At 32.8% G+C, this 13,130-nt stretch overlaps 1 protein-coding gene across 9 annotated transcripts in view; it reads left to right on the top strand.

The window, feature by feature from the left end:
- LOC106080064 (protein transport protein Sec16A-like) overlaps nucleotides 1-13,130 on the top strand; it is a 43,402-nt gene that overhangs the window by 23,416 nt on the left and 6,856 nt on the right. For 4 of the 9 annotated variants that reach the window (XM_013241360.2, XM_056039957.1, XM_013241359.2 and 1 more), the window contains 10 exons: nucleotides 285-486; nucleotides 1,401-1,601; nucleotides 3,062-3,258; nucleotides 4,462-4,632; nucleotides 4,805-4,915; nucleotides 5,446-5,545; nucleotides 5,947-6,021; nucleotides 7,584-7,712; nucleotides 9,685-9,743; nucleotides 11,478-11,537. In XM_013241360.2, coding sequence (XP_013096814.2) covers nucleotides 285-486; nucleotides 1,401-1,601; nucleotides 3,062-3,258; nucleotides 4,462-4,632; nucleotides 4,805-4,915; nucleotides 5,446-5,545; nucleotides 5,947-6,021; nucleotides 7,584-7,712; nucleotides 9,685-9,743; nucleotides 11,478-11,537 — 1,305 coding nt within the window. Of the gene's footprint in view, nucleotides 1-284; nucleotides 487-1,400; nucleotides 1,750-3,061; nucleotides 3,259-4,461; nucleotides 4,633-4,804; nucleotides 4,916-5,445; nucleotides 5,546-5,946; nucleotides 6,022-7,583; nucleotides 7,713-9,684; nucleotides 9,744-11,477; nucleotides 11,538-13,130 lie in introns of those variants that run through there. The other 5 variants (XM_013241363.2, XM_013241361.2, XM_056039958.1 and 2 more) reach the window with 5 other exon arrangements.

Here is a 13,130-nt window from a genome sequence, read left to right as displayed (position 1 = left end):
TTCTTTGATGCTTCCTCTTTATCCTAGCTCTTAGTGGCCTTTTAAAACTCACATACAAATTTAAGTAAAAAATAAATTAGCTTATTGCTAATAAGTTTTCTAAAAAATATATATATAGTTTAAAAAATCTAGTCTGCCTTTTAGTAGCTAGAGGAAGCTTAAGTTTTTTTTTTCTTTGACGTTTTGACTAGTGAATACTGCAAATTCTTTAGCATTTATGTACTAACATTATAATGAAAATGGTTTTTATAATCATTGTTTAATAAATTTTGATTTACTTTTAGTTCTATCCTGGTCAGTCAGGCAATGACAGTTATCAGGTCATTCCAAGTGCTAGTGAAAGTGGAACTACCATCCAGGGTTACAGTCAGCCTGTTGTGGATCCCTCTCATTTACAGGAGGGAGATAATGCCTTCGTCCACCCTCAGTTGTATGGTCAGCAGACATTTGATTACACCCATTGGCAACTGCAACAGCAGCAACAAGGTATGTCTTTATAAAAATAATTGAGTGCACTGCAAAAGGCAGTTCTCAACCTTATGAGAGTCAGTTTTGTTTGTTAAGGATATCTGTTTCATGAAGGCATAATGTAGTAACATTGTAACTCAATTCTTCAGAAGATTTGAGTAAATAAGAGGGTCTGTAGATGGAAAAAAAAAAAAAAACCTGCTCTTTAGTAGTTGTTCTAAAATATGGAGATCACACTTGTCCACATTTTGCCCTCTAGACATTGTGCTAGTATCATTTTTATTACTAATATTTAAGTCAAAAGAAAATTTGCCTTTGACAATATGAAGAAAATAAGAGCAATTATCCAACATAAAGTTTGAATCTTTCTGAAAAGCAAAGTAAAGCAAGTGGGACAAGTTGTGTTCTTTCTGGTGTGCTCTGTATACTAAATCAAGGGAGTTATTCTGTTCACACTTTTTAAAACATTGGGTAACAAGTTGCCATCCTCTCCTTTTTTTTTTTTTTTTCTTTTGTTTTTAGCAAACATTTTTAACTTAGTTTTTTTTTATCATCACATTAAATACATATTTTCTGGTTGAGGTTTTATTTACTGTGGATACTGTATCTACAATGCCAGATGTGTTTAACATGAAGTATAGGATGAATTTGGTAATATATAATGAAATTGAAAGATCTAAAGATGATATGTCACAAGTATTCTTAGTAATGTGTACATAGACATGTTAATTGAAAAGTTACTATCTTGCTTCATCCTTTTTCTCACAGTTTCTTAAAAAAATCTGGCATTGTTTATGAGTATTTATAGTACATTTGATATTTAACCCACTTTTCCTTTTTGGTTGAAAGAGTTAAGCATTAATTTGTCTTCACGTAGTCTTAGTATCTCTTTGGCTATTATTCTTTACAAAACCTTGCTTGTCCTGGTGTAGGTTATTCCTACAGCGGTTATGCAGAACAGCAGCAGCAACTGCAACAGCTACCATACACTGAGCACAAACCTGAGGAGCAGTCCACAGTACAGCACCAGCTGTCTACAGGTGAGAGCTATCATGCCACACATGGGGAAGTCACCCAGAGAGAAACACTTCAAGACTCTGCCAGATTGGCTGATAGCAATATAATTCATGGTGGTGGGTTTTATAGTTTTTAATTTGATATCCCTTTTTCTTTCTACAAGAAGCTATTGATATTCTATTACCTCCTGCACACTATATATATATAGTTCAATGTAGTTGGAAATATAAATATTATTCACTCAATAAAATTATAACTTAATCCAATCTCTCTCCTTAGTATCTTTTTTTGTTTGTTTCATTTATTTTTAACTCATTTTTACTTTTTAATTATCTTGTTGATTGTGTGTATGTGTAATTTATCATTTTCTGTGAAATACAGTGATTTACATTTGGCTTATTGTTTTTGCAAACTTTTGGGTAGTTATGAAATATTTTCTTGATGTTTGTTTCAAAAATAGTTTTAAAAAATAAAGGACACATGATTTGTTTTTAATTTGTATCCTTACATTTGTGTGTGCATATTAATTGTTATGGCATTGCTGGTCACTTGTTACTTACTGACAATAATATTCATTGGTTAAAAAAAAATATGCAAGTAGAAATTAATAGACAAAATTTTTGTCTTTTATATTCTGTAACAAGCTTTTCAAAGACCTTTCTCTTAAGGTCAAATGTTAAACAATTTATTTACCACTGTTTTATTAGTAGTAATCAGTTACATCATATGTTTGAACTCAGACATTAGAAACAAAAGGAAAGTACAAACTTTTTTATCAATGAAATACTTAGTGCCATATAAAATAACCCTCAGACAAAATAATCTTTAGTATTTATATTTGAATTATGGCACATATACTTGTAATGTTTATTCTTTAAACCTGATTAAATCAAACTCAATAAGTTTGATAGAATCCTTTTCAATCTATTCTTAATATTTTTATGCAAAGAAGTGTAGCAGTCAAGTGGTCAAGTTCTTAAATACAGCTGAACTAAAGTAGATGGTTAGGAAGTAAACCTAACTTTCCTACTTATGTTTCTAATTTAAAGGAAAATTAATTTTTTAAAGATGGACACTGAAAATAACTTGTAAAATATTTCTCTAAATTATGCCATTTTTCATAACCCTGTTTACGTTTGGAGCATTACATTTGAATATGCACCCTTTTATTGAACATCCTAAAACTAAGACTGCTTTATTGATCCTTATGGAAATTTGTTGTGATTACAAGGACTCTTTTCTCATATAAAGGCAACACAATAGAAACATTCACTTAAATAGAAGACACAACATAAAAATCTAACAAGAGACTTAATAGAAATATAACATACATAAGAACTATTTTTCCGATTGGTGTTGGTGTTAAAAGCACTGTTCAAACCAGCAGTGATATTTTTTTCTGCTTGGAAAATTCTAATTATTAGTGGTTGCAAAAAGAAAATGTTTCTTAAAGTTGTGGATATATTCTTTAAATCCCTCAAAGTTGTGGATATATTCTTTATTTCATTCTTAAATTGTGGATATATTCTTTATTTCATCCTCTGACTATAATTATTTAATTTTCTCAACTGATCAGGCACTACTGGAGCTGCAGGGAACCCTATAAGCCAAACAGTCACACATAACAGTTATGGCAACCAACAGCAACCAACCCCTAGGGCCAGCTTTAGTGCCAGTGAGGCCACAGAAGAAGATGAGGAGGATGATGATGATGAATCCCTGACTAACAGCAACACTATGGGATTTGATTATTTTGGCAATGTTGGGCAACAGGTAAAGAGCTAAAAGTCATTTTAGGTTGGAATTAATGTTTAGTTAGCTGTCAAACAGCTTTATCTTTAATATTTCTTACAACATAAGTCATAGACTCAATTCATTTACTATGAATGATTGATTCTTATTCTCCACAATTGTTTTTATTTTGTTATTTATTTTTTTCGTTTAATTCTGTTTTTTTGTTGAGCATTTTTTTCCCCACTAAAGCTTGTTTTTATTAAGCTTGACATCTTTTTTACTCTTTCTGTTAAATCCACTATGGTCTTACATCTGTGGTGGCAACTGAGTCTGTTATATTTTTGAGGGTCTCAGCAGGGCTTGCATATCTTGGTGGGCAAAATCATGATTTTCCAGATGGGAAAAACAAATGTCATAAGTAGTCATGTGTCAAACATTGTTGCATTACTTAAAGATATAAATCTCTGAGCAGTTGAAGATTTCACTTAATTCTTTGACCAACCACCTTTATTATCCTGGAACAGATGGGATTTACTTCATCGTCTGAAAGCTCTTTTGCTATCTGTGCCATAGAAAAGATGCGAGTTGTTCTTCTTAGCTGTTCCGCAATGCCATACAGTGTTAGTTATGCTGGGTTGTTATAGGGTCTGTCAGAGGGGAATTAAATTGGGGTATTGAAGACGGTATGATTAACAGTTTTTTAATAGTGGGTGCAGTGTCTACAGTGTGGTAAGTTGGGTTGATTCTGTTTAGTTGAAAATTTGAAGATGTTCTTAGCTGAAAGAAGGTAGATTGCTCTTTTTTGGGAAGGAAAGTGATACTGTCCAGTTTGTTTTGCATGGTCATTTCTCTGTAAATAGCTCAACCTGTGCTTCCTGTGCCTTTTAGTTGAGCCATTCCTTTTAATATTTGCTTGCTAACATTACCTAACAATGTTGTAATTTACTGGTTTGTCTGGTTGCTCCATGGTAATATATCTCGTCTTTTCATTCCCCATGAAGTACACAATAACGCTGTTACATCTCCTGAGTATGGGAAAATTCTGTAAATCAAGAGTTCAAAAAAATTCCCACCAGAATGTGAAAAAACATTAAACCAGCTTGCTCCATGTAGCTTAAAAGAACTGGATTCTTATTGCAATTCAAGATTATAAGCAACTAGACCTTCTGTTGGACAGGTTCACAATTTTTTGTTGAAATGTTTTTAAAATTCTTGTCATATTTGCCTGTTGATCATTAACAGAAGGTAGTGGCTCCACCACATAGATACAGAACACTGTCCAGCAGTTCTGCTGGAAGCACAGCTAGGAGGAGGAGAACTACATCTGGGAGTAGCACAGGCAGTGTGAAGGCTGCACCTTACAAGTCTACACCCCAGCAGCAGCAACAGAGCTCTGGGAAACCTTTGGATAAGGTATTATTAATATTTTTGGGAATCATAATTTAATAGACCTGCGTTAAATTTTATCTATGAAATAATTTTTTTTTAAATTTTCATATAAGAACTTCATCTGTTTAAACCCACATTGTTCAATGTTGAATGCACTTGATTGTAACCTTAGTTTTTTTTACCTTTTGTTACTCAGCAGAAAAGCTCAGCACCACAAAGTGGCAATGGCTGGTTTGGTGGACTCTTTAGTAAACTTGGGCGTAAAGGAAAAAATGAAATGATCCTACCTGATGATAAAAACCCAGCTGTAAGTTATTTTTTTTAGTTTGCATCTTTTTTTTTTACTAAGTAACTAACTATTGGTGTTGAATACCAACAGCAGATTGATAATTGTAGATATTTTTGTTTTTATTGTGACCATAGTGTTTTTGAGATGAAAAATCATACTAAAAACTTATTTTAAAAGTATTCTAATGGAAATGCAGAGATCTTCTGTTCTTTGCTCGTAAACTTTAAAATGTTATTCTACCCAAAACTTTCAAAGAATTAGTTATTTAACAAATTGGCTTTAGATTAAATATATAGTATAGTCATTTCTTCAAAGTGGGCAGACTGAAAAACTATATGGAAGAAATAATATTTTGAAAAAATCATTTACTTATTTGTAGTTTTTGTTCATCTTCTCTCTCCCCCCCCCCCCCCCCCAATTTTTTTTTTTCACCTCATAAATGTGCATTTATATATGTACACACTTTTTCACTGTAGATTTCTAAATTACACATTCATAATACTCCAATGAAGTTTTATTACTGTACAAGTTTCTTAAATTTTGTTTAGATTGTTTGGGATCCTGTTAAAAAGAAATGGATGAATGCTGACGGTACAGAAGAGGAAGAAAGTACAGCACCTCCCCCACCCAAAGACTTAGATCTCTTAGGTACATTCTAGTAACATACATTTTCTTACAGTTTTTTTTTAATTATATGAAAACTGTCAAATATCAATAGAGACATTAATGAAAATAAAATAGTATAGCTGTCTGTCAGAAGCAGGTGTAAGTTTTAAACAAAAAAACAAAACGTAAAACAATTACAGACATTTTTTTTTTTAATCGAAGAAATTAAAACTAACACATGTTTATAAGTATATTAGAAATAAAATGCATCTTCAATATTAGAATCATATAGGAAGCATATAAGCAAAAGTACTTCTATTAAAAATTTAAATTATAGATAAGGATATTCTTGCCTGTAACAATTATTGAGCTAAAAAAATTATGCCACATTGATATATAATCGTTAATGACACTTTGATTTACATCAATATTTTTAATGTTAGGTAAAGCTGTTCCATCTGGTGTGCCTCCACCCTCAGGGCTTTCTGCAGGAAACAGGTTCTCTTTAAAATCTATAGGTGAGAAAAAATGATTGTTTTTTTTTATTTCTTCATCTGAGAAAAAAAATCTATTTGAATTCAAGTAATATTGTAATTAATTATTTGTACATTAACAATGAGGTAAATGTTTGTCTAGTGTTATGGTGCCTTATCTCAGTTCAGACTAACTACTTTATTGGCAACACAGGCATATATAGATTACATATATTTATAGTATGATAAAATAATTCCTCGTGACATATTAGGCTTACTTTTGTTCTAGAGCTGAGATAGTTGCTTTTTCATTGTCAGTAGCGTTCTTTGTCCTCTCTCTCCACATAGTGCATTCTAGGGCTATGTCTTCGTAGTGGTCAACATCAATGTCCACAGTGTACATTCTAGGGCTATGTCTTCCTAGTGGTCAACATCAATGTCCACTGCTATTAGTTCATATTAAACTACATCTAGATATCATAGGTATGGGCAACCAGTTTTTCTTATGTCCGTCACAAGTTGTCCATAGAGAATGACTTTCAGGATATCTTCATCCTCCCTAAGGTAGACATGACCAAACCAATGCAATGTCTCTGAGGATGCTGGTAACACCTATTTGAGCAAATGTCTTAGTGCTACGTGCTCTTTCTGGCCATGTAATTCATTGAATTTAACTAAGTAGTCCATGACTTGCTGCCTTTCAGTGGAGTACTTAGGACAAATACCTTATAAACCTATATTCTTATTTTTATGGTCAATTCCTGGTTTTCCCAAATTCATGGCTCCATTCTTGCAAAGCTCAATGCAGCTTTTTAATCCCCTTTTCTAGGGACAGGTCATCCTGGATTGCATGATCCAAGTAACAGAACTCATGTACGACATATAGCTTGTTTTCATCCATGAGAATGGAGGCTGGTGTTGTGGCAGGTGGCCTCATCACATTTGTTTTACTAGTGCTAATAGTTAGCCCATACTCTTTGCAGCCTGGGAGAAACAGAACATTAATGACTGGAGTGTCTTCTGCGCATGTGTCATTGATGCATACCTCTAATAAGGATGGCTCTCATTTTTGTTTTTGCCCTCAGTTTTGGAAGATTCAATAAGTTAGTCATCAAATCTTGAAAGGTGGTGTGAATGATGGATGATCAATGAGAAAAAAGAGTTTCTCCTGAGAGTTGCGGCCAGGACTCTTTTACTCTTCTGCTTATACTAAAACTTTTGGAAGCAGACATTAAATTGCACAGTTCCCATCATGTTTTCATGGCAGAATACTACTCTTAATAGCAGCATGTGTGGCTAAGATTCTGAGCTTGGCGTAACCATTATTACAAACAGGAGAGGCAATACCAGCAACTGGTATATAGCTTCAGGCAGGAGGTGGTCATTAGCTTTGGTGGATGATTCACCTTATATCACTACCCTTTCTTTTTTTATAACACTTTGTTTTTTAGACTTTTTTTTTCAAAGGTCTTTAATAAAAATTTGTGAAGTATTCCTTAAAATTTAAAAGATTTTGACATTTATTTATTAAACATTTAAGATACGTCATTGAAGTGTTTAAATTAGCAAAGTGTCCAACGTTAAGACTCCTCTATTCATTGATCTAGGTTCAAAGCCCCAGTATGTAGATGTAAATAATCCTAAACCTCAACCAGTACCTCAGAATTTATTCAACACAATGCCACCAAGTGCAAACAATCCTGCAGCACCCCCACAAGTGTTTCTACCTGGTGCAGGTAAGGTTTTACTACTTAGAAACTAAATTGTGTTCTGTAAATAATGTTGGCTATTCCTTTCCTTTCATAGAAAAATTCTCATTAATATTGTACTGCTGCACTGTTTAGGGTGAAAGTTTTAAAGAAGTGATATAAACTTAATCTTCTTATAAAATACAGACATTACTTTAAAAAAAAGATGATTACGTCCTAAGTAGTACTTGAATGGTTGACCATCTGCCTCTAAAGAGTCATATATCTTACAGTGAATTCTCTAATCAATGTATATTTTGATTTCAATGGCAAAAAAAAATTTTTTTTTAAGTATCATTAACATGTCATCAAACAAAGTCTCTTAGCAGCAGAACATTTTATTTCACTATGATTTATGAGTGTCACAAAGCTTGAGAGAAAGAATTTTTTTTTTTAATACGCCATCTGATTGGACTAACAATTGTGTTTAGTCATTACTATTTGAATTTGTGCAATAATTCCAATTGTATTTAAGGATTAAAGTGTTCAGAATGTCATTCCTGGATTTGTGAGTGCTTTGCTCTGTTTCAAGTCATATAAAGCCATGAAACTGCTGATAATAATCATTACAATTGAAATATAATCAATTCAAATAAATAAATAAATATATATATATATATATATATATATATATATATATATATATATATATGTTGTAACTCTAAGGCAGGCACTCAATGAAAGGCAGGTCGGCAACAGTAAACGATGTATTTATTTACTATAAGCATCAACAAATAGTAATAGTTACTAGTTAGACTTGGACTTCTACTATAAAGTCACAGGGAGTAATATGTCCTAGGTTCTAAGAGTCCTACTTCATACCAAACACGGAACAGACCACCCACACACTTCCCAGTGTCACTCCATGTCTCCCAAACAGTTTCCTAGTATCACACAGGACAACACTCAGCACCAGACTGTTCAGACTCCCATGACTTTTAGCCGGCTCGCAACAGTCCTTCTTCCTATCTAAACACGTCTTCTACTACTAGTGTTTAGTAGTGCTCAGATGTGCACCATCAGTGTGGCGCGGAAGCAGAGTTACAGCATGGAATGGGTTGCCTGAGCTATCCAGGAAAACCAGTGACTTGGCAGAATTTAAGTCATTGGTTAATATGCATCACTAAATTCATGACGCGTAGGACGTAATCATCTTCTTTTTTGAAGTAACGTCTGTATTATATAAGATAAGATATAAATATATATATATAATGGCAATATATTCAACTCCACAACTTGACAGCTCTCTCTTAGACCATACATTTATTTAGTAGCCAAAAATGTACTTCTAACCTTACTTTTAATCATTGTCATGATTTTATTTCATACATTTTTTAGTGTTTGACTTAAAAGATATATATATATGCCCGTGTTTAGCAAGTGAATGATGAAAAAGGGAATAGAGAATATTTTGTTGCAAATAAAAAAAATAAAAATAATAATCGTTATTTTCCATGAGGAATTTCAACTTACAATTTGTGCATTAAAAAAACAAACGTCATAACTACAGAAACAAAATATACATTTACACTAGTTTCAGTCAAGTGTAACATAAAATGTTTACCTCAGATCAATCGTTTCTGTTCAATGATTTTATATTTTATAGGGGCACTGCGACTGAGTGGTAAAGTGCTTCGCTTCTGAACTGAGGGGGGTCTGGGTTCAAAGCTCTGTTAAGACTGAGATTTTTCATGCTCTTGAGTCCACCCAACTCTAATGGGTACCTAACATTAGTTGGGGAATCAGCCATTTAAATATTGAATTCTCTAAAGATTAGTTTTATCTCGTTAGGTTGCTTAAATTTAAAACAAAACAACAAAGGACTAATCAGCATAATTTAAAGAAAGTGGTTAATAACATTTGCAAATAAGGTCACTTTCAATGAGATTTTATTTTTAAAATATTTGATTGCACCAGTCCTCATAATGTTCTAGTCTAAATGTTGACATTGTATCTACAGCTCCTCCATCTAACAATAACAACAGTAATATGTTGAGTGTACCTCCAGGCACAGATGAGGTAAGAGCTTTAGTAGGTCTAGTGTCTTGGCTAGCAACCCAAAAGTCATAATGGCCTACAAAATGGGTTAGGAAGTGAGCAAATAAGTGTAATCATATTTTTTTTTCCCGCTTTTAAATTGCATAGCTTGAAAATCAGATTCAGTCTTCATGCAAATTTATTGAATTTTATGCTTAAGAAAAAGTTAAGAGTTAAAAAAAAATAGCCTTGTATAATCATTGTCTTTTTTGTTTATTCAGAAATGGTTAAAAATCATTTAATGTTGCTTTATATTATTTTTTTTTTAAATAAATCAAAGATATTTAAAATCTGTTTAAAAAAGTAACAAAAATAGTCTCTAAAATTCATATCTTAATTTGCTAACATCCCTTACCATTTCTTGAGCCATCAAGACAGCTCTAAATTTTTCTTTATACAAATCTATTAAACACATCTTTTTAACAAGTGGTATGCTGCGATGATATTTCATTCTTTTCCTGTGAAACTATATTTGTTGTCCACAAAGCTTTTATGGATATTGTTCAGCCATTTTTGTTCTCGATCCAAATTAATTTTGTTTTATTTAATAACATTTTGGTTACAGCTTATTTCACTTTGGTTTGCAAATAAAATGTTTCTTTAAGGCACTGGAATTCCTTTTCTTTTTTTTTTTTTTTTTTATACAAAAGTTGTTTTTGGGAGTTGCAATATGAAATGAGACATCATTTTATCAGGAAGTATAAATCTTGTTACTTGCATTTAAAAGAAAATATTAGACCCTAAGGTTAAGGGCTGAAAATTATATTTATATTTTTTTTGTACATTTAAGAAAGATTATTTTAAAATGTAATTATAGAATAATAATTAATTAACTTAATGAATATAGTTTTTTTTTAAATATTAGTACCAGAAAAGAAAAAAGCTGTACGTTTTTGTTTTTTTTTGTTCATTGACAAATGTTGGTGCATCTTGAGCAAGCAAACATGATTCATTTTTTTTATTGTGAGTGTGTGACATCTATACACTTAATTAATACCTCAGTTAAAACTCTGATGTCTTTTTTTCAAATTTAAATTGTGTGTATATGTATATCTAGCTAGATATCTAGGCTAGGTCTATCAGTTTGAAATTAAAAAAAAAAGCATATTGAAACTAGTGCTAGCAGTCACTGCAAGAATATTATGATAGGATTGGTTAGATCTAGAAGTCTTAGAATTATTTGACCTTCTTATAAGTCACTTCCTATTTTTCTGACAGTAAGTCTTGAACAAAGTTTGCCTCATGAGAAAATGTAATATTCTTGGCCTACTTACTGCCCTTGTCTTTCCTCCACATAAAGCTTGATGGTGGTTTAACATCTTAGGCTACATGGCCACATTCTGTATAGGCCAACTTTTGAATCCTGGAGTGATGGTGCAGGGTAAAAGAAAGCTCAAAATAGATCAGACAACTGTTAAGATTCATATTTGAATGATATCAAGCAACCTCTAAGATTACTTCCAGACTTTATTCAATTTCACCTCAATTGACCCATTGCATATAAAGAAAGATGCAGAGTTAGCAAATGCAATCTGTAATAAATTTCTTTCTAAATATTAAGTACCCCCAGATGCACCCCTTTTTAGCAAACCACTCAACTAATGTATAATTGTTGCATGTATTGATTTCCTATGTTAAACTGTATTGTGTACAATAATCATATGACCTGTTGTTGTACTGTCCCCCCTCTGTAATGTTGATGTTCCAATGTTCCAGCTGTCACGGTCTAGTTCAGTGAGCTCATTATCTCAAGAAATTCAGCAATATTTCTCCGAGGTAACCCTTTCATTTCAGCATCTAAAAAAACTAAAACAGCCAGCAATCTATCAAACTGTAGACTAACCAAACTGTGTATTTCTGTTCATCAACACTTTTGGCCTTTAATTTGTGTTATAGTTCTTGATTTGTTCTGTTCGGTGTTGATGTTTTATTAATAATGAACCCTTTATGGTGTACTATCTAGTTGTTAGTTGTATAGTTTACTCGCTGTTCTCTTAAGAGTAGTTGTAAATACATTGAGGTCAGCACTTTATAGACCTGATCTCCCACACATTTTCCTGACCACTGTTAAGGCTTCCGCGCAGTGTTGCTTCTTGGCAATATGTCTAGTGTAGATCTGACTGGAAGTAACGCTGAACTCAACTACTTCAGTAACACCGGCGAAAGGCCGAAACAATCAAATATGTAGTCGACGCTGATATGTTGTTCTATAAAGATATTTAATACTCAAGAAGGGAATCGTCCGATGTCGGCTATGTCCGTAAATCCGTATATCTATTGTACTCAAGTCTACTACCCTACAAGAAGCGTCTTCTTTTTGCGTCGCTTAGAGCGCTCTTGTTTTTTAACCAACTTTACGTCATCGTCGCTAAGTAAAACTTTACCCTATTCCCGAAACAAATAACTAATTCCTAATCATGTCATAACACCACAAAACAAACATTTGTTTAGAACATTTAAAAGCTACAGATAGTGAACTAGTCAACACTTGAAGATGGGAGATCTGAGTGGTGTGGAAATGTAGGGAAAAAACAAAATGGTGCTTCAAACTTTTACACTCATTTGGAAATGACACTAAAAACATTCGCCCTGAGTCTAGACTACTACTTTTAAATACTTTATTTTTCTTTTCTGAAGTGTATTACTTACTAAGGCTAGTCATAGATTTTGTTTTTTTAAATTACTTTTATGTAGCACATCTATAAAGATGCTCAGTGTACTATCTCTTTTGTGGACCTGTGGGGAAGGGGATATCTGGGAAGTTTGCATGCAGCCTTTGGGTGCTAGGCAAACACAACAGTTTAGAATTCAATCCTCCCATGATAAGTAGCCACGTGGTTTATGCCACTCAGCTCGACAGTCTGTTATTGAGATGATCAGCTGAAATAAATGTTGCAGATTATACCTCCTGTTGCTTACTGTCACAGTACTCTAGTTGTTGGAAGTGCTAGAATGTGTCACAGGTGCTCTTGTTGAAGATTGTTGAGATGTGCTAATATGTTGTAAGTCTTTTCTTGAGATGTCAGATGTTAAGAGAAGTTACTGTGACATGCCAGGGATTCTGTAGATGTATATCTCTAGATCTAAATGCTATCTTGAGAGATTCAATAAACAAAGATCCTTTTAATTCAAATACAGAACTTTAATTCAACAACTAAGAATCACTGTATGTACAGAATATACAAAATAGACTGTATCAAATAAATATTTTCTTTCAAAGCTCAATAATGAAATATATTCAGAATAATACTAGATCTAATAAAATACAAGACTTGCCACTGCAAGTTATAACTCAAAACTCCAATATGTCTTATCTCTATGAATATTTCTCCCTGACTGCCCATTCTAGATCCCGCGTTTCCTTAGCCC

This window comes from Biomphalaria glabrata, chromosome 9 (genome assembly GCF_947242115.1).
Source record: "Biomphalaria glabrata chromosome 9, xgBioGlab47.1, whole genome shotgun sequence".
Classification (NCBI taxonomy): domain Eukaryota; kingdom Metazoa; phylum Mollusca; class Gastropoda; family Planorbidae; genus Biomphalaria; species Biomphalaria glabrata.
Note: the sequence above shows the minus strand (reverse complement) of the source record. Positions and strands in the feature narration are given on the sequence as shown.